Raw genomic sequence first — 24,616 nt, forward strand, 5'->3', positions numbered from 1 at the left:
AATTCCACCTAGAAATCACAGCTTTGTTTATTGTTACCCTAGCTTCTTAAAATCCAGATGGAAGATAAAAAATCAGTTCTAGCCGAAACCGGTTTGGCTCAGTGGATAGAGCATCGGCCTGAGGACTGAAAGGTCCCAGGTTCGATTCCGGTCAAGGACATGTACCTGGGTTGTGGGCACATCCCCAGTGGGCACATCCCCAGGCGGCTGATTGATGTTTCGCTCTATCGATGTTTCTGACTCTCTATCTCTCTCCCTTCCTCTCTGTAAAAAAACAATAAAATATATTTTTTAAAAAATCAGTTCTATGAAATCCAAGTCATCTGGGTCCCCCAACCCCTGTTCCTTCCCCAGATTTTAGTTACCCACCCAGTGGGTCAGAAACCAAAAAGAGCTCATCAGAACAGCCAAACTAAAAGGTCAGGCAGCTCAGAGACAGAGGGTCTGGAAACAAGAACGCAGAACTAGGGTGAGGGCATGTGCTTGTGCTGGGGGGTAGGGGAGGCTGGGGGAAGGTAGTGGGGAAAAAAGGAGACATATGTACTACTATCTGTAATACTTTAAACAATAAAATAAAATTTAAAAAAATAGATTTTCCAGACCCCATGAGAAAACGCAGAACTATAGCCAGATGAAAGGAAAGAGTTAAACCCTTGTGACCACTGATGCTTTCTTAAAGCAGAAAATAATTTCACTCTCTTTGAAACCCTTTTCTGAGACTTTATAGCCAGTGCACCATTTTTTTTTTTAAGAAAAAAAAAGATTCCTTTATTTCTTAGCTGGAACAGCTTTAAGCAAGAACTTAAGGGGGGAAAGTAGGTCAACTGACCTCCTTTTGTCCCGTTTAGAAATGTTGCATTTGGGATCAGAGCTGGTGGGAAATTTCCATTCCACATTCTGTGCGAGAGGAAAATTATCAATCTGACTTGACACGATGGATTGAGACATGCTAACAATCCTTCCAAATGGCCCGTGAATTACCTCCCACGGCCTTGAAGGAACATTTCAAAATGAGTACCCCTCTCGCAATGAAAGAAAACTCAGACTTGTGCTTATTTTTAGAGTAAATACGTATCATCCTCCTTCGTGTAGAGCAGTGGTTCTCAACCTTCTGGCCCTTTAAATACAGTTCCTCATGTTGTGACCCAACCATAAAATTATTTTCGTTGCTACTTCATAATTGTAATGTTGCTCCTGTTATGAATCGTCATGTAAATATCTGATATGCAGGATGGTCTTAGGCGACCTCTGTGAAAGGGTCGTTCGACTGCCAAAGGGGTCGCGACCCACAGGTTGAGAACCGCTGGTATAGAGTCATTTGATGTCCTTTTTTTTCCTCCCAAGTGACAGCAGCGTATGAAGCCACAATCCGCTGGCTTCCAATCCCGGTGTGCCTCTCTATAGGCTATCGTGTTCATTGTTCCGTGTAACCAACAGGAGCGTGTATTGCATGCCACGCATGCTCTAAACACTTTATAACATTAACGCATCCAAGCCCCATAACACCACTATGGAGTCGGTGTTATTACTTTCTCTGCCTCTGGTTTCTTCAGCTTTTCCCTGCTTACCATGTACCTGGTGCCTGGATTCATGCTGCCAGGTCCCCATTCTAGCTGCCACCTCTAATCACCGGAGTTTCCTATTCTCCCACTGACCTTGTGAGCCAAGGACAGGGGCCTGAGCTGGCTCCCTCTCTGCCCCTCAGCCCAGACCCCCTAGCTCCTGAGAATCATCACAAAGACCAGGCCAACAGGCAAGACTGCCGGGCAGCGTGTGGGGAGGATTGCCAACGGGCAGCACAGGCCAGCCAGTCCAACCCCATCCTGCTCAGCAGCTCAGAGAAGTGACCTCCCAGTGCATGTGGTTAGGGGTCGAGACTAGACTCCATTCCACTCAGCACTGTCTCCCAGGGTACAACCTTCCCACCTCTCTGGGGCCGCCTCCCTGCAGGACCGCCCGGTGCACCGGCCCCTTACCTGCAGGACTCCCGGAGGGCCGTGCAGAGGGGTCACCGCTGCCCACGCCTCAGCTCCTGGACCAGACGCTACCAGCAACAGAGAAACAAGGCCAAGCCCTCAATCCTCAGCCCACAGACTCCCACGCCCGGGCCGACCTTTGCGGTGCTCCTGGCCCCTGAGCAAACTTGGAAGGCTCGGGAGGGCCGTGGGCAGGCCCAGGGTCCCAGAACAACGACAGCAGAGCGTGGTCTGGGAACCACACTGCAACGCAGATGCCAGGGCAGAGAGCGCCCAGGCCCGACTCCCAGCACCCGAGCAGGGTCCTGCAGGAAGAGTTTTCCAAGGCCGACCACCATCCACTGTGTGGCTCCATCCCCTGCCAAGCCCTGAGGGCAAGCCTCCACACAGCCAGGGGGTTGCTGCCGAGACAGTACACCATGGACCGCATGGTGACTGCTTTCTAGAGGCAAAGCTCAGAAAGAGAGATGGTTTCCCACTGAGCCACTGCAAAATTATTAATTTTAGATACATGTTGAAGCCCAAAAATAGATTTCTTTTTTTCCCCAAAGCTGAGCTTACATGCACTCCCTTTTCTCCGGAGCACTTTTAGATTACCAGAAGTCTCTCTTACAGCCCCTGGACCATAACAGAGGAAACTACCAAGAACCCTGAGGTAGCAGCGGGAAGCTAGATCCCCGCCCATTTCCCTAAGCTCTGCTCCCCAAAGGAGTGACCCCAATCCTGGCAGTTGACCTCAGATGCCAGGGGAGGTCAGCTCTCACACTGACATCGCTCATGAAGGGGGGCAAACCACGTTTGTGGACTTGATCTTCACAAGGACCCTGTGAAGTCCATGCTATCATCTCAGTTTCACAGATGAGAACTTAGAGGACACAACCAAGGTCACAGAGCTGCTCGATTCTAGAGTGGGCCCATAGCGGCAGCTCCTGGTCCACACTGCTCTTTGCATTGCACCACAGCACATCCAACTGGGTGAGAGGGCCGGGAAGGAAATAGAAGTCCCCTGCATCTGAAACCCAGCTAAAATAAGCAGGCATGGTTTACCCGGGGTGGAGGGAGGGAGGCACGGGGGGCGGGTGGGAAGCATTGATATTAAGACTGTGACAGAGTGCATTATTGGTTCAAATTCTCCTCCCCTCTCTGGCTTCACACCCTTTGCCATAGGGTTTTGCAGTTCCTCACACGAAAGGAGCAGGATGTATTTTCCCACCCCTCAACTCTGTGACATACTGTGACAATGGCATGAGGTGAAAGAGACCATGTGCTGATTCGAAGACTAGGCTGCGCGAGTCTAGCCCGCAGCCACTTGCCCTCTGGCCCCTGAGGAGAGCACGCCTGGCAGCGCCTGGTCCCGGGAGGCGCACGAGAGATGCGTGGAGCGGAGCTACCAGCCAAGAGGCCCAGCCAACCTCCAGCAGAGACTCCCCAACAGCCGGCTGGTGGCTTCCTCTCCGGAAGGATCAGTACAAGAGTCCTAACCGAATGCTATCAGGGAATTCCCACACTGGGAAAGAAGTCGGACCGAACCAGTGGTTCCAGACTCTGGAATGTTAGGTCTGAATGAAGTTACTCTAAAGAGCTGGGAATCCAACATGAAGCTGCTACCTTTTTGCTTCTGAGCAAAGGTAACATATAAAAATAACTACTGCTTACTAGTGCCATCAAGCCATAAAATATAGGACATGTTGACACTAAACTGAGGAAGGAATATCATCGTAGAGGATGACTTAGTCCTTGCCAAGCAGAGAGAGTTGGCCGCCCTCCATATGTGAGCCTTTCTCTTTCGTCCTGTCACAGAGCAATGAAAACTAAATAGCTCCAGTCCACATATTAGCAACTAGCCTGCACGCTTTATGGTGGAGCTGCCAAGAGAACATGAAATCACTTACATAAATTGCAAAGCTGAAATCATGGTCTGTTTGGTCTGGGACAATATAAAACTTGTTGGGGCTTTTTTTGGAGCTGTATTTTTTTTTTTAAATCAGGATAGAAAATAAAGCTACAGCCCTGGCCGGTGGCTCAGTTGGTTGGTGCATCATTCCATACACTGAAAGGTTGTGGGTTTGATCCCCAGTCAGGTTGCTTATGGGAGGCAGCAATTAATGTTTCTCTCTCACAATGATGTTTCTCTCTCTAAAAATCAATTAAAGCATGTCCGCGGGTGAGGATAAGAAGAAAAAGCTAAAGATAAATGTGAGCACCTCTGTCTTTCCTTCTCCATGGTCTGCCTCAAGCCTCAGAGCAACCTGTGTCCTGCCAGCCCCCACCCCACAGAACTTTTAGTTGCGCTACACAGGTGCCTAAGATGCTAGTGCTGTGCTTTCAAGAGTATAAGAACGTGTGGTTCAAGCAGGAGCTCTGAGGGCTACAGGGACACGTCATGGGACAGAGGTGAGAGGCAGTGAATCCGGGACCAGCTCCAGGGAAGTGTGGCTAAGTCACTTAGGAAAGTGGACCGTCTACTTTCTGAGCATAAAGAAACACTCCATTTCCTGGGAGGTGTGGAGGTCAGGGAGTAAGAAGGGGTCTAAAAGCGGGTGGTGGATGTAATAGACTCTACTCCCACACCACAGGTGCCAGGCTGGCTCTGGCCAAAGGAACCTGGGAGCAATGGCACATGTCAGTTCCAGGCAGAAGCCTTGGGAGCCGCCATGAGGTTTGCCTCTCTTTTCCCTTTGTCACGAGACCACTAGACTTTCCAATAGACCATTCGAGTTTCCAACAGACCATTCAAGTTTCCAATAGATCATTTGAGTTTCCAACGGACCATTAGCGTTTCCAACAGAGGCAGTTCCTTCAGTCTGAGGCCCATATCAAACTCCACAAGTGCATGGGTGTGTGACATGGGTAAGAAACCTCTGGGTTGGTGGAAGTCACTGAGACTTTGGGATTATTTGTTACTGTGGCAGAACCATGCAGAACCTGACTGACACATGGGGACGCCATGAATTGACTTGGAGAGCTCAACAATAGTGCAACAGAGAAAGACAGTGAGTTTTTCTTGCCCTTGTTTAGGGGCAGATGAAAAGCAGAGGTGAAATCTTCCATTGCCACTTATTAGGCCCCAATAAATTTAATTCTATAAATAAATAAATAAATAAAATTTAAAAAGAAAAGCAGAGGTGAAGGTTGAATACAGAGATGCTAACGCATGGGTAGGGCTCTGGCCCCAGTGAGCACATGCCACCTAGGAAGGCTAGCCTAACCTCTTACAGGCTTCCCATATACTCCCCAGAGCCCTGAGGGGACTCACACACCCACCAGGGTCCAGTGCAGAGAAGCAAGGGCTGTTCTTTGGAATCTGAAAGACAGGAGTCTCATCCCAACTCTGGCCCTTCATTTCTGCCTTCACCCATCCTCATGGACACTTCCTATGGCAGGCTTTAGAGAAGATGGACAATGGCCTGAGTTTCACAGGCTTACAATTAGTAGGAGAACTGACGTCAAGCAAATAAAGAGATAAATACCAGTGGGTGAATAATATTAAATAAATACAATGAATTGAGAGAAATTAGCGAAGGCTGCTTTGGGTAAGGGGTTCAGGAAAGGCCTCTCTGAGGAGGGGATATTTCAGATGAACAATGGGAATGTGTTAGGCATGCAAAAAGGTAGGGAAACAGCAAGTGCAAAGGGTTTGAGGTGGGAAAGAAAATGGCTTGTTTGAGGAACAGGAAAAAGCCAGAGCTTCAAAAGCAAGGAACGAATTATGGCATGAGGCCAGCAGCAGACCGGTCATTGGGACCTCGTGGGCCCCAGCATGGAGTTGGAAGTTCATTGCAGGTGTGGAGGGAAGCGGGGGGTAATGAGCAGGGAGTGCCAGGACCTGGTTTCTGGTTAAAAGAGTCTCAGGATGCTGTGTGGAGACTGACTTGTACACGGGCCAGAATGAAAGCGACAGACCAGTGAGGACACTCTTGCAGCCTGCCGCTGCTCTGTGACCTTCATGTCCTTGGGCAATCCCTTATCAGTGCTACGTCTCAGTCATCCCATCTGCAGAGTGGGCCTACTGTCTGCACTTCATAGTTCACAAACTCTACAGGCTCCTGGAGGTGGGAATGAAGGCGCACATGGCCTTGCTCACCCCTGCATGGTTCCTTCTAATCACTCCAGCTGCCTTTCCTGGAGCTAGAGCCATGTCCAGAACTTGCCCATGAGGGCTTCCCTAACAGCCCTCAAGACCCCAGAGTCTCCAGTGCCTAACATGACAATGGGTTCCTCTCTCCATCTGGATGGGATGGAGGACACCTGGAAGCTGGCCAGGAATCAAGACAAATGCAGGGGAAATACAGAGCAATGTGGAGGCCAGTCAAGCTCCCAGGAGGCCGGCAGAAGGGTAATAGAGGCAGATAAAGGTCAGACAGATGCTAATTATAGCAAGAGAGATCAATCCTGACCAGGGGAGTCCTCAGGCAAACCTGGGCTCAACACTGATGAGGGAGGGAGACTCAGGGAGCAAGGCCAAGATGCAACTTATCCAGAGAACCTGACAGCCTGGCCGGGCTGCTGGAAAGTGAGAGACCACATGGAGCAGAGAAGAGCTGTGTCAGCAGAGTCTACCCTGGATAAGCAAGCCCTGGTTGACCTGACAGCTGTCTGGTGACATATGAGCAAGTTCAGCTCATATCATCTGAGGCTGGCCCATCTCAGAAGAACTGCCTATTTGAATCAGAAACTCATAAGTAATGAATGCTTATTTATTTTCAGCTACTGAGTTTGGAGGTAATTTGTTACACAGCAATCACTGACTGATACAGAGGGGATTATGGCCAGTGGCCCTTCCTATTTCCCTGTAGCAGGCCTCCACTAGCATCACAATCCTGTTTCCCTGTTCGAATCCTGCCTACATGTTCAGCTCACTGGACTGGGTCATGAGCCATGAATTTGACTTTACAAGTTTCTTTGTGACCTTAGAAAAACATCTTCCCCTCTCTGGGCCTGTCTTCTGATCTGTATGAAGCAACAAAATACTTCCAGGAGCCTCCCAGCTCTCAGGTTCTATGTTTGGATAACTCTGACCTCCTCGTGCAGCCATTCTGTCATTTACTCAGCAAGCATTTGCTTGGAGGCTGCTGTGCACCAGGCCCCAGCCAGGTCTAGGGATGCAGGCTCAGGCAACAAGATGTGGACCCGGCCCACCGGGAGCTCATGGTCCACTGAGAGCTCACTGTCTTGTGAGTGTAGAGAGGGTGCCTCTGAGGAGCCTTGGTGGCCAAGGAGGGTATGAGGTGAGAGCAGTGGGCAAGAGTCGTGTTCACCCTTCCCAGCATCAAGAGGGATGCATATTCAGTGCCCAGGTGCCTCAGCCTCCGGGCTCCTGCTCAGAGATCGGCCTTGGAGTCCTAAGGCCCGGAGGAAGGTCACTGTATTTCAGCACATGCCCCGGGGAAATCAGAACGTGTGCCTTGAGCTGAGCGAACTCCATGTGCAGGTAAATGACAGAAAGGGGACCTCGGTCCACTCTCTCACCCAAGGGGGCCAGGAGAGCTGACCTTACCCCTGGGAGACAGGCCCATCTTTGTGGGAGAGCGAGTCCTTTACTCCCCTGATTGCAACAGCCCTTCCCGACCTCCTTTCCAGTCTCGGAGAGAGGTGGGCCTGTGGGAGGTGTCTGCGGGGACCCAGCGCTGTCCTACCATGGAACCAGGGGGCGATGGCTTTGGTGTTCCTCTCGAAGCCAGCTTGGCGAGGCAGCTGCTCCTCCTTGAACCAGCGGACTATGATTTCTCTGGAGACAGGACGCAGAGGGCGCTCCCAAGTCCTGCAGAGAAGAGAGAGGGAGTGTGGGAGAGTCAGAAGGGGGGGTCGGAGGGAGGGAGGCCACTGTGCGGATGAATAAGCACGGTGCCCACACTCACGCCTGCGGAGAGGATGCAATGAGCCAGGTACTTGAAGACACTTTGCAGATTCTAATGTACCAGCTGTGATTCTTGTCCCCCAAAGAACACTCTGATCACTTGCTTTGAAAAGAGTCACACAGGTGGGAGTGGGAAAGAGGACTGGCGAGGGTGTCTGGGGGAAAGAAAAGGCACATTTTCCCTCAAGGATGGCCAGGTGTGAGCGTGAGCGTCCAAGAAGAAGGACCCTAATGTAACGGGAGCAAAATGATAAACATGTGAGTGTCCTCTGTCCCCCACCCACACCCCACTAAAGAGAATTCCCGTCTGTCCCTCAGCGTGGCCCCTCCCCAGCCTTCTCAGGGGACACCTGCCTTCGCCAGCTGCTCCCTGCTTCCAGGTGGCAGAATCAGGACAGTGAACAGAGAGAAACCGAGAACCCCAATTGGCTGTGGCTGTGGCTGTGGCTGTGGCTGAGATTCACCACCAAGAAACGAAAAGGATAGGACAGAGGAAAGTTGGGGGACAGAGGACGGGGGACAGGGCACTGTGCTGGCTGACTTGATAGATTTGAAGGGGATCTGGGGAGGGGCTGAAGATAGTGAGCGTGCGATGAAGAGAGGCACTTGAAAAATTTATGAGTCACGAGTTACATATTTTTTATATTTTCTCACAATCCAGCCAAGATTTTAATGTGTTTGTGTCTGAACTGTGGTTCTTGAATGCGTATGGAGGCTGGGCCGCCGAAACAGCCCTGTTACATTGGAGCTAAACCGACCGGAAGCACAGTTAGAGTTGGACGAAACAGGGCACGTAACAGGCACACGCCAGCTACCTGCTGAATGACTAGGTAGCAAGGCCACATGCACCGGTCTGTGTGATATCTACGTGACAGCACAGCGTCTGACGAGCAGCCTCTGGCCCGGCTTGAGCAACCTGGGAAATTCTTACTCTGTCACTGCCACCCACCGATAGTGCTGGCATTTAGACTTCACCACTGTCATCATCGTTTCTTATAAAACGAGCTGTCGCCTCACGTGTCCTGCACTAACACTTAGATGCTGCGTTCAGCACTTCCTTGCAGACCCCAGGATGAGGTCATATGTTCACTTGCCCTCAAATGAATCCACTTACACACATACGCAGCAGCGAACAGTGTGACGTGAGGAAAGGTCACAAGGAAGCCAGCGGGTGAGGTTCCATCGCACGGCTTACCGCCGCCAGCCGTGGAGTTTGTTCCCCAAACACCCTCCTTCCCCCGCTGCCTCCCTGGGCAATTCTGCACCCCCGCTACCAGCTCTCTCCTGCTGACCCACACTTTGGGGTTCCCCTCCCAGTAACCCAGAGGCCCTGCCTCTTTATTACGCAGCACGCGGCAGCCCTGCCCCAGCCTCTTCCTTCACACTCGTGTTCCCCAATAAATAACTGCTCCAGGGAAAAACGTGTCTGGTTCCTAGCACTCATGTTCCTTGGAGGCAAAAGGAAGCTATAAATAAGAGCAAGAGAGACGAGTTCCCTCCAGTCCCTCTGTTCTGAGCAGACTCGCCAGGTCAGGGATGGCTGGGATGGTGCTGTGGGAAGTCACCTGGCCAGAAGCCTGACTCCTGAACCAGCTACAGCGTGTCTGCCCTCGGCACAGCCAGACCGGTGTGCCCAAGCGGCAGCGCTGAGCGCAGTGCGGTCAGGGCACTGGGCCCCTGGGGCAGCCACAGCAGGAAGCTGACGCAGGGCCTCTGGGGGCACTGGGTCTGCCGCCCCATCTGCATGGCCCCTGGCCCCCCTTGACGGCAGCCGATGCTCCCCTACTGAGAGCAATGGCAGCCAGCCTGGAGCCGGCTGCGCCACGGCCCATGCAGCTCCATCACGTGGGCCTGCAGGACAAATCATCCGTTTCCTTTAAAATGACACATTATCCTTTTCCTGGGAAAATGCCAAGAAGGCTTTTGTAGCTATGTCTCCAAAGCCAGGAAACATGAAAGACAACCTGACCTGGTAAAAGTCAAGAATTCCTGCCTGACAGAAAACTTCATCAGAAAAATCAACAATTCCCGCACGACAGAAAACTTCATAGCAAAAGGCAAAGGACAAATGGCAAAGAGGAAAAAGTGTTTATCACAAACAAAAGGATCCTCTTCCCTAACACTTAAAGAGTTCTTAGAAATGGGGGATGAGGAAAAAATACCAACACAAGAAAACCTAGGTGGAGGAAAGATGAGTCAGATATGGAAACACCAGTGGTCCTTAAACAGAGACAAAATACTTGACCTCGTCATGAAGGGAAATCAATTCCCAGCTTTCAGTGAGCATCATTCCCCACATGGAGCAGGAGCTTCACAGCACTGTGGCGAGGCTGCAGGGTGATGGGTTCACTGGCACCCCCCTGTGAGGAGCAGGCTCGGTAACTCTCACCTCTGTGAGTACACACAGGCCCTAACCCATGCTCCCACTCTGAGGAGCCGCTCTTGTAGATAATGGTGGTATGTGTATAAAATTAATGTCTACAAGGTTATGTATCCATTAGGGCACAGTTGGTAACAACCAAAGATTTCAAACAACTCCAATTTCCTTAGTAGATTTTTTACAAGTAAATTATAGCACATCCTTGCAATAGAATACTGTACTATACTATAAAAAGAAAACTAAATAAAATTAAATAGTTAAGAACTGACATGTTCCCCAAAATATAAATGGGGAAAAAACCCATAATGCAGAACCCTGTGTAGAACATGCAAAGTTTTATGCAAAGAGAGAGAGAGAATATGACTTCTCATGTTGGAAGTTGCAAAAGGAAATGGCAGACACTTACACTGAGAACAGCAGTTCCCTTGGGGGAGGGGGCACTGAATAGAAGAGGACAGGATGGAGTCGGTCTTTTCTCCATGTGTCTTTTTTAACTTCCTGGTTTGTGAATCACGTAAGTGACAAGGAAGGGAAAAGGGGAGGAGGATAGGAAGGAAGAAATTCAGACATGGTCAGCTCTCCCTAGCCTTCAGGGAGAGGGAGACACGGGGAATGAGCAATCCTAAATCCCAGTTAAAGCAAAACTCAGACAGCCGTCTACCACCTGGGGGAGTGGACTCTCTGCAGGTGAGCTGTGGTTCAGACAGCCATCCATCACCTGGGGGAGTGGACTCTGCAGGTGAGCTGTGGTTCAAACAGCCATCCATCACGTGGGGGAGTGGACTCCCTGCAGGTGAGCTGTGGTTCAGACAGCCATCCATCACGTGGGGGAGTGGACTCCCTGCAGATGAGCTGTGGCTCAGACAGCGGCCCATCACCTGGGGGAGTGGACTCTGCAGGTGAGCTGTGGTTCAGACAGCTATCCATCACCTGGGGGAGTGGACTCACCATCACGTGGGGGAATGGACTCTCTGCAGGTGAGCTGTGGCTCAGACAGCGGCCCATCACCTGGGGGAGTGGACTCTCTGCAGGTGAGCTGTGGTTCAGACAGCAGCCCATCACCTGGGGGAGTGGACTCTCTGCAGGTGAGCTGTGGTTCAGACAGTGGCCCATCACCTGAGGGAGTGGACTCTGCAGGTGAGCTGTGGTTCAGGAGCCATCCATCACCTGGGGGATGGACTCCCTGCAGGTGAGCTGTGGCTCAGGGAGGTGCAGGCACTTACGCCCAGCTTCAGTGCCCTCACTGGAGGAGGTAGTGGCTCTGCAGTGATGGGGGCATAAATCTGGGACTGATGGGCACGGGCAGAAGGTGGAATGCTCCAGGCAGCCACTTCCCCCTCGGTCCTGGCAATCATGGGCAGTCCCCTAAGTGCCCTCGCCAAACCCTCCCATGACACCAGCATGTGTGAGCCTCCTGCATCCCACCACGCTCACCTGCAAAGCTGCTACCAGAACCCAGGATGCACCAGCACTTCCTGTGGTTAGAGGCAGCCAGCCCTGAGTTCCAGGCCACTGGGCAGCATTTACTCCAGCTGAGGTCTTATAGCACCTGTTCTTAACCTGCGATCTGTGGACCCTTAAGAGCTTGAAATTACATGCAAACTGTTGGGACTATTTATATATGCACATTTTGGAGTGAAGGGGTACACAGCTTCCTTTAGATTCTCAAAGGAATATGAGTCCCCAAAAAAGTTAAGACTCTCAGAACTCCAGAGTTACTAGAAATCTTCAACCTCTACCCCTTCTCCCCCCCTTCCCCATTCCACAGACTGGGACACTGAGGCCCACAGAGAGGAAGTGACTGACCCCAAATTTCGCAGCAAGTTGGAGGCAGAGCCAGGACTGGACCCCCAGTGCCTCATGCCCCCATCCAAGGCCCTGTCCCCGCCAGCACCCCCCTTGCCGAGCCCCCATCCCCACCAGACCCACCTGACAGGCACCGCAAGGGGCAGCAGCGGCCCTGGGCCCGGAAAGTGGTGGTAGAGTCTGGCCTCCTGCTCATGGGTCTGGCCAAGCTCTTGGAACATGAAGCTGAGGCCAGCGACGGTACCCTTCTGGATGGCACGAAGCGAAAGGCGCCGGTACTCGTCCCGGGCGCGCTGGGCTCGGCGCCTTCTCTCCTCGTCAGCGGCCTTGGACCGACGCACTGGAAAGGGAGAGAGAGCAGTTGTTCTAGAGCCGCAGCCCAGGCCACACACTGAGCAGCCAGGACCCACGGGATTCCCCACGCAGCTGCATGGAAGCCCGGAGCCAGAGCCGGGAATGGCAGGCCACCAGCCCTAACCAGCAGCCCTGAACTAGCCTGTCCCTGGGGGTAAGGACATTCATGACAGTTCAGTTCAGGGGCCTCAGGCTGTTCCTGGGCCCTGTTCCAGAATGAGCAGGAAGCCTCGGGGTGGAAATTTACGTCTCCATATGCACCTCCTCCTGCAGTGCCCTGCTCAGAGCAGCTATCACTCCCACTGCCCACCCACCCAGCCTCAAGGGCACCTGGCAAAGTGGCCAGCACCTGCAAACACCACTGTGATCACCCACTCTGACTGCGGGGTTGTCCGTGCCAGCCCTGGCTCCATGCCTCCTCTGCACTAGCTCATGGCAGACACGTCCCGGCCAAACAGGGGTAGGTCGGTGGGAGTTTCCCAGAGAGAAGAGAGGGCGAAGCCATCCCTGAGAGGGAACCAAGGCCTCGGAGCCCAGTGGGCGTGCCTGTAAGTGCCTGATCCTGAGACACCGTAACGTCTGCCGTGCGTGTGCTGAGAGGCTCAGACAGGGCCCAGGGCCGTCATGGGCTCTGCAGTCACCATGCTGCAAACTAAATACAGACACATGTGTCCTCCAAGGGCCAGTGACCTCGGAGAGTTTACAGCCCCTGAGAGATAGCAGCACTCAGTGAGAGACAGACAGACAGACAGGGTGCAGAGGGAAGTCATACGCAGACTAGGAACTCAGCTAGGGCAGGCCCTGAGTCATTGGTCACACAGAGACTACACCCAGCCTCCCCCTGCCCAGGGCTAATCCCACCGCTTCTTCCTCTAAAGCCTTCAGTGGCTCCCACTGTACAGGATACAGGGCAACCCCCGTGGTCCTCCAGAGGTGTCCCACGCACCCACTTTCTTCCCCAGCCCACCAGGGCTTTGAGCTCCTCCCACACTCTGTGCTCTGGTCCCACCAAGCTCCCATGGCCCCCTTCTGCAAAGTCTCCTCTATTGTGCATGGGCAGCCGGGGCTGCTCAGAGATGCCAGCAGCGGCCTGAGGGCACTGAGATGCTGCAGCAGGAAGCAGGACTCTGCCTTGGCCTTGGCAAAGCCAACCCTGCCACCAGCCCAGAGTATGGCAAAGGGTTCATAGAGTCAGACAGCTTTCTTCTCTCTCTCTCCCTCTCTCTCTCTCTCTCTCTCTCTCTCTCTCTCTTCATACATTCCCCCCTTTTTGAGATATGATTGACATATAACATTGTGTAAGTTTAAGGTGTTCATGTGTTGGTTAGATACATTTACATAATTTAATGATTGCCACCATAGCATTAGCTAACACCTCCATCACATCCCATGATTATCATTTCATTTTTGTGATGAGAACATTTCCGATCCAGCCTCTTAGCAACTTTCCAGTATAGAATACAGTATTGTTCACTATAATTCTGTGCTGTGCACTGGATCTCCAAAACGTATCCATCTTTTTAAAAAAATATTTTTATAGATTTCAGAGAAGAAGGGAGAGGGAGAGAAAAATAGAAACGTCAATGATGAGAGAGAAATCACTGATTGGCTGCCTCCTGCACGGCCCCCACTAGGGATCAAGCTGGCAATCCAGGCATGTGCCCCTGACCGGAATCGAACCGTGACCTCCTGGAACTATGACTCCTTGGTTCGTAGCTGGATGCTCAACCACTAAGCCACACCGGCCAGGCAAAAACTTACCCATCTTTTAACTGCAAGTTTGCATCTTCTGACCGACATCTTCCCAGTTCCACCACCATCACCTCCAGCCTCTGGAAACCACTATTCTACTCTCTGTTTCCATGAGTTAGGTTTTTTTATACTCCTCATATTCATGCGAACATACAGCATTTGTCTTCCTCTGTCTGATTTATCTTACTCAAGGTCCAACCATATTGTTGCAAATGGCAAGATTTCCTTCTTTCTCATGGATGAATAATATTACATTGTGTGTGTGTGTGTGTGTGTGTGTGTGTGTGTGTGTGTGTGTGTCTTCCACATCTTTCTCTATTCATCCACTGTTGGATACTGGGGTTGTTTTCCTATCTTGGCTATTGTGAATAATGTTCAATGAACATGTGGGTGCAGATATCTTTTAAATATCCTGTTTTCATTTCCTTTGGTTATATACCCAGAACATTGCTGGGCCATATAGTAGTTTTAACTTTATTTTGAAGAACCTCCATACTGCTTGCTATAGTGGTTGAACCAATTTGCATTCCCGCCAGCAGTGCACAAGGGTTCCCTTTCCTCCTCGTCCTCACCAACACTCCACAGCTTCCCTAAGACAGTCTCCAGGCCTCAGCTTGCCCCTCTGTCAAATGAGAATGACATGGATGTCTGCCTCATTGAGTTGTTATAAAGATTAAATGAAACTCACAGAAACACTACGAAATGCTTCGGAAAAGCAACGTCTTATTAAATCAGGCATCTGAGCCCAAGTCTCCCAAGGTGTGGGGCCAGGTGCCCAGGTGCAGATCCCAACACCATTTATCAGCTGCGTGACACTGAATGAGTCACTTAATCCCCTGGGCCACTATTTCCCCATGAGGAAAATGGAGATGATAACAGTCACTATTTCATAAAGTTGTTATGAGGGTAAGGAAAGCTAATAACATAAGCCACTTTGAATCAGTAAGCACCATGGTAAGTTAACTAAAATTTTTATTTTCATTAGCCCTGGCATTGCGAAGTCCACAACACAGCCATGAACAGTCTTGGCCCATCCAGGAGGGGGCACCCTTGCCCGTCCATCAGGTGGAATCTGTCCTGTGACCATTTGTGACTAGCTTCCCTTAAATTATACTCAAAACCTTAAAAGGTTGCTTTTAGTTCCTTCTCAGGATCAGGGAAGGATTTGGCCTGTATCCCATGAATCTGCTGTGAGAAGCCAGAATGCGTGGAGTGCTTTTTCGTCTAACCCAGCGAAAACAGCAAACTAGCAGTAGGAGCCACCCTGGGAGCAGCCACGGCAGCGTCTGCCCCGAGCCAGCCATGATTGGGCTGTCTTCATGCCCCGAGGACCCACTGCGGCCATGAGGGCTCACACCAAGCCATCTGCCTCCTCCCACAGCCCTCACCCGGCCCGAGGACTCCCACAGGCCTGTCCCGCAGGCGAGAAGGAGGGGTCCCTTCCAGCTCTGCCCTCCGGTCAGGGATGCACCCACGCCTGTCTGGCCTAAGGGCACGTCCTCAGAACTGGGACCTGGCTCTCCACGATTGCAGGCTGGACCCTCCTGCTCAGTAAGAAAACCCAAATCTCACAGTGTTTGGGGTCACCCTCACCCATATCAGACCTGGGAATTTCAGCCGCCTCTGGCTGGCGGGGAGGGCGGAGGCGGGCGGGGGCGGGGGAGGGGAGCATTGTGCCTGGCATGGCTCCTAACTGTCTAGCCTAGGACAAGTGTGCACGCCGCTAGGTCTCAGCACCCTTCATCCAAGGGCTGCCCAAACTGCCCGGCGGTCCCGGACTCGTGTTCTCATCTGCCCACAGCTCCTGCTCGGTTCCCCAACACGGAGGAGACGACGGAGTGGGTTTCCTCTCGCCAGCGTCTCTGTGAGCAGTCACAGAGCTCAGAGACACAACCAGGCTCATCATTGCGAGAGGCAGGGTGTCCCACGCTTTTAATGACACATTCGGGCAGGGCGTGCACATTTATCCAGCCCAGTGTACTGAGGGGCTACTTTGTGGCATCAAGTTTAGGAGCAGTTTGCATGGTTTGTGTCGAAGGAGAAAGGGCACAATCGCCCATCCTGTCGGTGGATAGAAAAGGCCCTTCTCCTGTGGAATCCTTCAGCTTTCCCTCCAGCCCCGAATTCTGCTCTGCCCCCACCCATCTCCAGACCACACAGCATCTCCACAGTCCCCTGTCTCAGCAAATGGCATGTTAGAATCACTGACGTTTAACCCAAAATTCCACAGCACACTCCTTTCTAGGAGGGAAAAGAGTGGAGCCCATCTCACTGGCCTCGGTGCTGGGCCTGGGCACGTGTCCTCACTCAGCTCTTACGATGCCAGCGGGGGTGAGGTGACTGGAGTGCAGCTGTAGGTGAGGAGCCACAGCCAGAACCACACAGTTAAAGGAGGAAGGGAAGGGGTTAACAATACAGTGCGTGGTTCCGTGGTTGAGCATTGACCTATGAACCCAGAGGACATGGTTTGATTCCAGGTTGCAGGTTCAGTCCCCAGTGGGGAACGTACAGGAAGCAGCTGATCAATGATTCTCTCTCATCACTGATGTTTCTATCTCTCTCTCCCTCTCCCTTCCTCCCTAAAATCAATAAAAATATATTTTTTAAAAGCACACAATAATACAGTGCTGATTTTTGTAAATAATATCACTAACCAAATCATCCTGGCTCATCTCTAAGTCTCTGAGCAACTAGATGTTACTGAACTCCCCACTCCAACAAGTTCACAGTTGAGAAATAATTAAATGAATTTCTGCTTCTCAGAAGCCAGAGCCTGCTCTGCTGTTTGAATTGAATAACTAAGTCTGTATTCAAGTGATACGAAAGGGAACAATGCCCCTTTTTTTTCTAACTTGAAGAATTTAATTTAGGTTTTTTTATCAAAAACTGCTGCTCCCAGTAGATTAATGGCCTACTATATCTCTCATATTAAATTAATTGAATGCAGAATGGCTTTGCTGAATTTGAATGACAGTTGAGCTCACCGTGCTTTAGGAAAGCATAAAATGAGGAATCAAAATCGTGGGACCTGTATTACCATGTCTTCCCTCTGGTTTTTGGAGGTTTTTCCACTTTCTCTTGCCACGCAGCACATTAATTAGCAATCAGGCAGCGCTCGGGCCAGATGATTTCCATTCTCCATCCCAACGAAACAGCAGCCCCGCCCATAAACTTTCCATCTCGTAGATAGCTACAAAAAGGGAAACACTTCACGAGAAACAACTCATAAAGCACCTTGGTTTCTTCCCTGGCATTTCACCCTCTCCACAGGCTCAACTCAAAATGATGACCCCATTTACCATGAAGACACTGAGAAACTGAGCAAGAACCTGCCTACAGTCACGCTAGTAACGGGCAAAGCGAGGACCCGACTGCCAGTCCGGATCTCCTTCCCCCACCATCGTAGCCTCATGTAACTCCACTTGTAATTGTCCATTATTTTTTAGTACAACCTCTGCCCTTCTTTCCCTTCTATTCTGAATTTAAATGAATGAATTATTCTTAGCTCTTGACCATCTTCTCTTTCCAGCCTCATTTTCATCATTGCACTTCAGGCTGCAGCCACATTAAACATGTGCCATGTCCTATACACACAATGACCTTGTTTTTGCTTGGTGCTGTTCCCTCTGCTATAATGCCCTTCCCTGCCTTCTCTGCCTCCCCACTTTTCCCAAACCAAATGTCATTTCCTCCACAGGCCTTTCCAAATGCTCACCTTTCTTGATGGAAAAAGATATCCCATGCAAGTGGAAATAAAATGAGAGCAGGGGTAGCTGAACTTGTATCAGACAAAATAAACATGAAGCCAAAAATGGTGAGGCCCTGGCTGGTTTGGCTCAGTAGATGGAGCATTGGCTTGCGGACTGAGGGTTCTTTGGTTCTATTGCGGTCAAGGGCACATGCCCAGGTTACAGGCTTGATCCCCCGTGGGGGGCGTGCAACAGGCAGCCAATCAATGATTCTCTCTTATTGTTGATGTTTCTATCTTTCTCTCCCCTCTCCCTTCCTCTCTAAAATCAATAAAAATATATTTTAAGAAAATGGTAACAAGAGAAAAGAAGATCATTAGATAATGATAAGGGGGTCAATTCATTAAGAAGATATAACAATCATAAATACATATGCCAATTAAATATATAAAGTAAATATTATCTCAGGATTATTGCACTGCTGATTATGAAGGGAGAAATAATCAGCAATACAATAATAATAGGTGATGCCAATACCCACTTTTAATAATGAGTAGATTGTTCAATCAGAAAAATCAATAAGAAAACATTGGATATAACTTCACTTAAGACCAAATGAACCAACAGACATGCACAAAATATTTCACTCAACAGTAGCAGAATATGCATTCTTCTCAAACTCACATGGAACATTCTCCAGGATAGGTCATAGGTTAGGTCCAAAAATAAGTCTTAAAATTTTTAAAAAGATTGGAATCATATCAATATATTTTCTGATCACAATAGTGTGAACCTAAAATCAGGAATAGGAAGAATACTGAATAATTCAAAAATATGTGGAAATTAAACAACACACTTCTGAACAAGAAATGGTCAAAGAAGTCAAAAAGGAAATAAAAAAAATCTTGAAATTAATGAAAATGGAAACATAATATATCAAAACATGGAATGCAGAAAAAGCTATTCTAAGAAGAAAGGATCTCTATCAACCTAACTTGGTACCTTAAAGAACTAGAAGAAGAACAAACTGAGTTCAAAGTTATCGGAAGGAAGAAAAGAATAAAATCAGAGCAGAAATGAGCTATACACTAGAAAAACAATAGAAAAGATCAATAAAACTAAGAACTGGTTTTTTGAAAAGATGAATCAAAATGAAAAGCTTTCAGTCAGACTAAGGGGGAAAAAAGAGACAAGACAAGACAAATAAATAAAATCAGAAATGAAAGAGGAAACAACTGATGCCATAAAAATATTAAGGATCAAAAGAAACAACTATGAATATTCACCATCAAATTAGAAAACCTACAAGAAATGGATAAATTTCTAGATACATACAACCTATCAAGACTGAATCATTAAGAAATAAAAAATCTGAACAGGATAATTACTAGTAAGAAAGTTGAATCAGTAATCAAAAATCTCCCAAGAAAGAAAAGTTAGGACCATATTGCTTTACTGATCATTTCTACTGCACATTTAAATGTCCTTCTCAAACTCTTACAAATTCATTTTAGGAGGCCAGTATTATTCTCATATCAAAGCCAAATAGAGACAATACAAGAAAAAAAATTACAAGTCGATATAATATGGTGGACCCTGAACATTTGCTAAATGAAAGAAATCAGACACAAAAGACTACGTAATATATGATTCTATTTATATGAAACTAGAGGCCTGGTACACGAACTTGTGCACCAGTGGTGTCCCTCGGCCTGGTCTGCAGGATCAGGTCGAAACTGGCTCTCCGACATCCCCCAAGGGGTCCCAGATTTTGAGAGGGCACAGGCCAGGCCAAGGGACACCCACTGGTGCACGATTGGGGACGGGGAGGGATGCGGGAGGTTGGCCAGCTGGGGAGGGGCCATGGGAGGGCTCCAGGGCATGTCCGGCCCATCTCTCTCAGTCCCAATCAGTCAGACCTCAGCAGCAAGCTAACATACCAGTCGGAACATCTACCCCCTAGTGGTCAGTGCACATTATAGTGACTGGTCAACTGTCTACCCCATGGTGGTTAGTGCACGTGATAGCAAGCAGTTAAGCAGCCTTAGCATGTCATTAGCATATTACTCTTTAATTGGTTGAATGGATGACTGGACGACCAGACACTTAGCATATTAGGATTTTATTATATAGGATATCCAAAATAGACAAACCCAGAGGGACAGAAATTAGATTCGTGGTAGATGTGTGGTTTCCTGAGGTGTGGCAGGAGGAGGAACCAGTGGGTACAGAGCTTCTTTTTGTGGCAATGAGAATGCTCTGGAATTAGATAACAGTGATGGTTGCACAACTGTGTAAGTAGACTGTGACCCACTCAACTGTACACTTTAAAGGGATGTTTTTTAAAAGTCTGTGATGAATCTGACATGTGGTTAAGAAAGGCTGAGGACCAGAGGCCTGGGAGCAGACGTCACCTCCCATCTCTGCTCCCCCTGCTGAGGCCTTGGTTCAGTGGTCTCTGAAGTGCACCACTGCAGCCGCCTCCCCTCTCATTCCCACGCCCGGCCTCAGTCACGACACTCACCTTTAGAAGCTTCCTACTGCGCACCTGCGTAACATGCCTTTCTATTTTCTGTATTTCTATGTTTGACATCTGGGACCACCCCTCCCAGAGCCAGCCAGTTCCTAAGGTGTGGGAAGCTGATATAGGGTTAAGCCTAGGACTGACCTGCTGGCAAAGTCACAAACAAGTCCTAGCTTAGAGGGCACAGTCCTCTTAGCATAATTAGGCTTGACCTTATAACACTCCCTAGATCTTATCTGGGAAACTAATGGGCTGAGGACGTGCAGGAAGTATAACCATGGTGTAAACAAGTGAAACTCACAAGAACAAAAACAAGTGAAACTCACAAGAACAAAAACAAGTGAAACTCACAAGAATAGTGTAACTTTGGTAACCACTACCTTGTTTACCTCTGACTATAAAAATAAAGGCTCAGATTGCCTTGGGATCTTTCTCTGTGGCCTCAGCAAGGCCCGGACTGACCTGTTGGCAAAGTCACAAACAAGACCCAGCTTAGAGGGCTCAGTCCTCTTAGCATAATTAGGCTTGACCTTATAACAATCCCTAGATCTTATCTGGGAATCTAATGGGCTGAGGACGTGCAGGAAGTATAACCGTGGTGTAAACAAGTGAAACACAAGAACAGTGTAGCTTTGGTAACCACTACCTTGTTTACCGCTCACTATAAAAAGCTTGGTGAGGCCTGAGCACAGTGGAAGTCCGTCTTGAGTTGGACTTGCCGCCTGGTCCCCCAATATTCCCAAATTATCTCGTGTCTTTTCTTTTTCATTTGTGTGCGGCTCCTCTTCCAGACCCGAACCCTGAACCACGCAGGACATGGAGGGAAACACTTACAACACTAAGGATTATAAAGGACTGGCTTACAGGTGTGCCTTCCACATGCAAACCAACCCCCACCACTTCCTGTAGCTAGTTCTTACACTCTGGGTCATGATCCATCTGCCCTAATATTACCCCCAGGGCCAGGTATCAGCCACTGGAGACAGCTCCTTATCCCAAAGCCTGCGGAAACTATTTAAACCAGCCAAGCCTAAGCCTGCTTGCCTTTCCTCTCCCTTCCCACGGAATCCACACACAGGCTCTTGCCCACATTTCCTTTCACTCCCTCTGCCTCCTGACCAAGCCTGGGCCTTCCCTGTGTGGCCTTGAGTGGCAATCCCTCTGTTTCTAGGAACCAGGAGTAAAAACTTCTCCCTGCAAGACAGTCATTTCCGTGTCTGCAGGTCCCACCAGCCCTGACTGCAGCAAGCCCAGGTGCACATCAAACACCGCCTCCATCCTGACGCCACCTCCCTGTCCCATCTACCTTCTCAGCACCCAGCACTCTCCAAGCTGCATATCCGCCCCAGACAGCTCCCACTGCCTCAGCACACCACATGCCTTTATGCTGTCACACATGCTGGCTACCCCCTCTACAGCGTCCTCTCCGGCCTCTGCCTCAGCTATTCCTACGCCACCATCAAGCCTCGCTTTACAGTGCTGCACAGGACACTCCCTCAGAGCCCTTAGCCTGTGTGTCTGCCTCTGAGATAACACTCTGATCCCTTATCTCTGGGTCCCCAGGACTGAGCACAGAGCCAGGGAATTATCGGTAATTCAGGAAGTATAGGGCTTTCTGTTTCGGAGCAAGAAATCCCCCTAGAGCCGTGGTCAGCAAACTATGGCTCGCGAGCCACATGCGGCTCTTTGGCCCCTTGAGTGTGGCTCTTCCTAAGCCTTAGGAGTACCCTAATTAAGTTAATAACAATGTACCTACCTATATAGTTTAAGTTTAAAAAATTTGGCTCTCAAAAGAAATTTCAATCGTTGTACTGTTGATATTTGGCTCTGCTGACTAATGAGTTTGCCGACCACTGCTTTAGGGCAAGCTCCTTGTGGGCCAGCCCTTTCCCTCTCTCCTTAGCAGGACAGGCACCGGGTTGGGCTGGGTAAGACCTCTGGCTGAGTGAGTAACTGGACTGAGGCTGAGCAAATAAACAAGTGGGAGGAGAGGGTGGGGTAGGCAGGCGGGTCTGGCCCCTGAGGACCAAGCTCTACTCACGCTGCTCCTCCCACTCGCGCTCCTCCTTCTCGCTGGCCTGGCTCTGCAGTTGGGCCTGCTTCAGCGTCCAGTACAGCTCCCTGGCCCTCTGCTCCTCCTGGCGGCGGATCTGCTCTTCTCCTCGCTTCCGCTCCTCTTCCTCTTTCCTCTAAAATGTCCAGGGGACAGAATAGCGTTAGGTGACAGTGCCACTTCCTGGGGAGGAGAAGGGCGTCTGTGACTGTGCAGCAGGGCCAGCTGAGCCGGGTGGGGTGGGGTGGGGTGGGCCAGCGTGGCCACTCCCATCTCAGCATCTGCAACTAGAAAGGGCAATAGTTACCCTCAGCATGCTGTGGTAAGGTCAGATGGGTTGAAATATGTGGAACAATTTGTAAACTCAAGCTTTCTGCAAAGATAAGAGGATGCTGGGCCGTCCTGGGCCACACTTCCATCTGGTCTTCCTAGAGGCAACTGGGCAGGACATGGTCATGTCTTCACCCTGTGTCTCCACGAGAGAGCAGGTGTGGGGCCCCAAATCTCCAATTTCTGTCCCATTTTTAAGCTCCAAAAAGGTTGTGTGTGTGTTTCCCCACCCCCTTTGTTTACATCAAAGCAACATACGTATGTTCAACACGCATCATAAACCCAACCTTATAAAACACAGCAATTCTCCAAGCCACTTCATATCCCAACTGACCCCACCCTGGTCCGTGCCCTCAGGCCGCCGTTTTCAGTTATTTCCGCTGTTCCTTCATGTGTTTATGTTTGTCTGAATAATGCTGCCAATTCTTGACTTATCAATTCTAGACATTAACTACTGCCTTTCTTTTTTAGCACATGAGTATGTAGCATTTATATTTCCCAAACAGGGACACACCCATACTTTCCCTCCCCTCATCCACACAATATACATCACCCACAATTTGTGGTTAAAGCAGTGAGCAGTGTAAACATGGCTCACTGAAAACCCAAATAGGGTGATGTTCCCACCAATTCTAAGAAGTACATTTCCTAACTTTCTAAGTAGATCTCTGAAATCCCAAACTTCTCTCAAATATTTCTCTTTTTAACCGAGAGCTTTTTATTACACCAGATGATACAGCAGGTATCTTTTTCCAAGGAACACCCCCGTCCCAGACACCATCTCACCTTCTTCTCTCATCTCAAATGCTTGCTGCCTAGGTCTCCTGTCCATCCCCCCACCAGGACCCGCCTCTCAGCCTCCCTGAGGTGGAGCCCTTGCTTTTTGTTCTGTGCTTTCTTTCTTGGCCACTTCCTCACTAGGCAGCAACAGAGCTTCCACAAGTAAGGATTTACAAAGGGGCACTTTCTGAGTCTTGTCTGAAAACATCTCTATGCTACCCTCACCTATAACTGCTAACTTGGCTGAGCTAAGAGAATTTGATTAATAATCGCTTCCTGCAGAATTTGGAAGCCTGAACCTTCTTGTCTTCTTCCACCCAGCACTGCCACTGGCATTCTCATTCTTCTGCGTAAGGAGTGGTTTTCCCTTTTATCGCGGATGTTCTGAACTTTTCTCAGTGAGGTGCCTTGGCTTGGATTGTCTTTCATTGATTCGGTTGGGCATTTGAGGTGCTTTCACCTGCAGTCTCAGGTCCTCCCAGTCTAACACATCTTGGCTTAGGGTTTCTTGGACAATTTCTTCTCTCATTTCTCTCTTTGCTTTCTCCATCTCCTATTCATCAAAAACTGGTCTTCTTGAGTTGATCCTCTAAGTGCCTTATCATTTCTCTCTTATTTTCCACCTCATGTCTTTTTGGTTCTATTCCCTGGCTGATTTCACTGACTTTATCTTCCAAACCTTCTACTGAATGTTTTATTTCAGCCACTGCATTTGTAATCCCCAAGGCCTCTTTCTGATTCTTTGGTTGTTCCTTTTTGCTTTGTTGCACCCGTACTTGTTTCCTGAGTGCAACAGCCCATTTCTACGGGTTTGGGAGTGTTTCCTTCCCCATATTCTGACTTAGGTCTTTTCCTCTGTATTTTCCTTTGGAGTCTTTTTTCAGTTTGTTTTATTTGCTGTCATTCATGCGGGAGGGTCTCCTCAGATGTTCCCTGACCCCATTCAAGAGAGAAAGCAAGGATCCGAATGGGAGACTCGGAGTGTGTGGGCAGCGCTTCCGTGAGCGGCGGCTTCGCTCTGGGATCCTGGGTGAGGCACCAGCCATCTCACTGAAGAACCCTCCAGCGTAAGAATCTAGGGGTCCGCCAAAACCGGTTTGGCTCAGTGGATGGAG

The 24,616-nt window shown here is 49.6% G+C and overlaps 1 protein-coding gene across 1 annotated transcript in view; it reads right to left on the bottom strand.

Moving 5' to 3' along the window:
• SH2D4B (SH2 domain containing 4B) overlaps positions 1–24,616 on the bottom strand; it is a 69,809-nt gene that overhangs the window by 17,847 nt on the left and 27,346 nt on the right. Inside the window, exons 4-6 of the mRNA XM_015557799.1 lie at positions 22,380–22,527; positions 12,143–12,359; positions 7,613–7,737 (exon numbers count right to left, since the gene is read on the bottom strand). Of these exons, the coding sequence (XP_015413285.1) occupies positions 7,613–7,737; positions 12,143–12,359; positions 22,380–22,527 (490 nt within the window). The remainder of the gene's footprint in view (positions 1–7,612; positions 7,738–12,142; positions 12,360–22,379; positions 22,528–24,616) is intronic.

Source organism: Myotis davidii, unplaced genomic scaffold, assembly GCF_000327345.1.
Source record: "Myotis davidii unplaced genomic scaffold, ASM32734v1 scaffold112, whole genome shotgun sequence".
In the NCBI taxonomy this organism is placed as follows: domain Eukaryota; kingdom Metazoa; phylum Chordata; class Mammalia; order Chiroptera; family Vespertilionidae; genus Myotis; species Myotis davidii.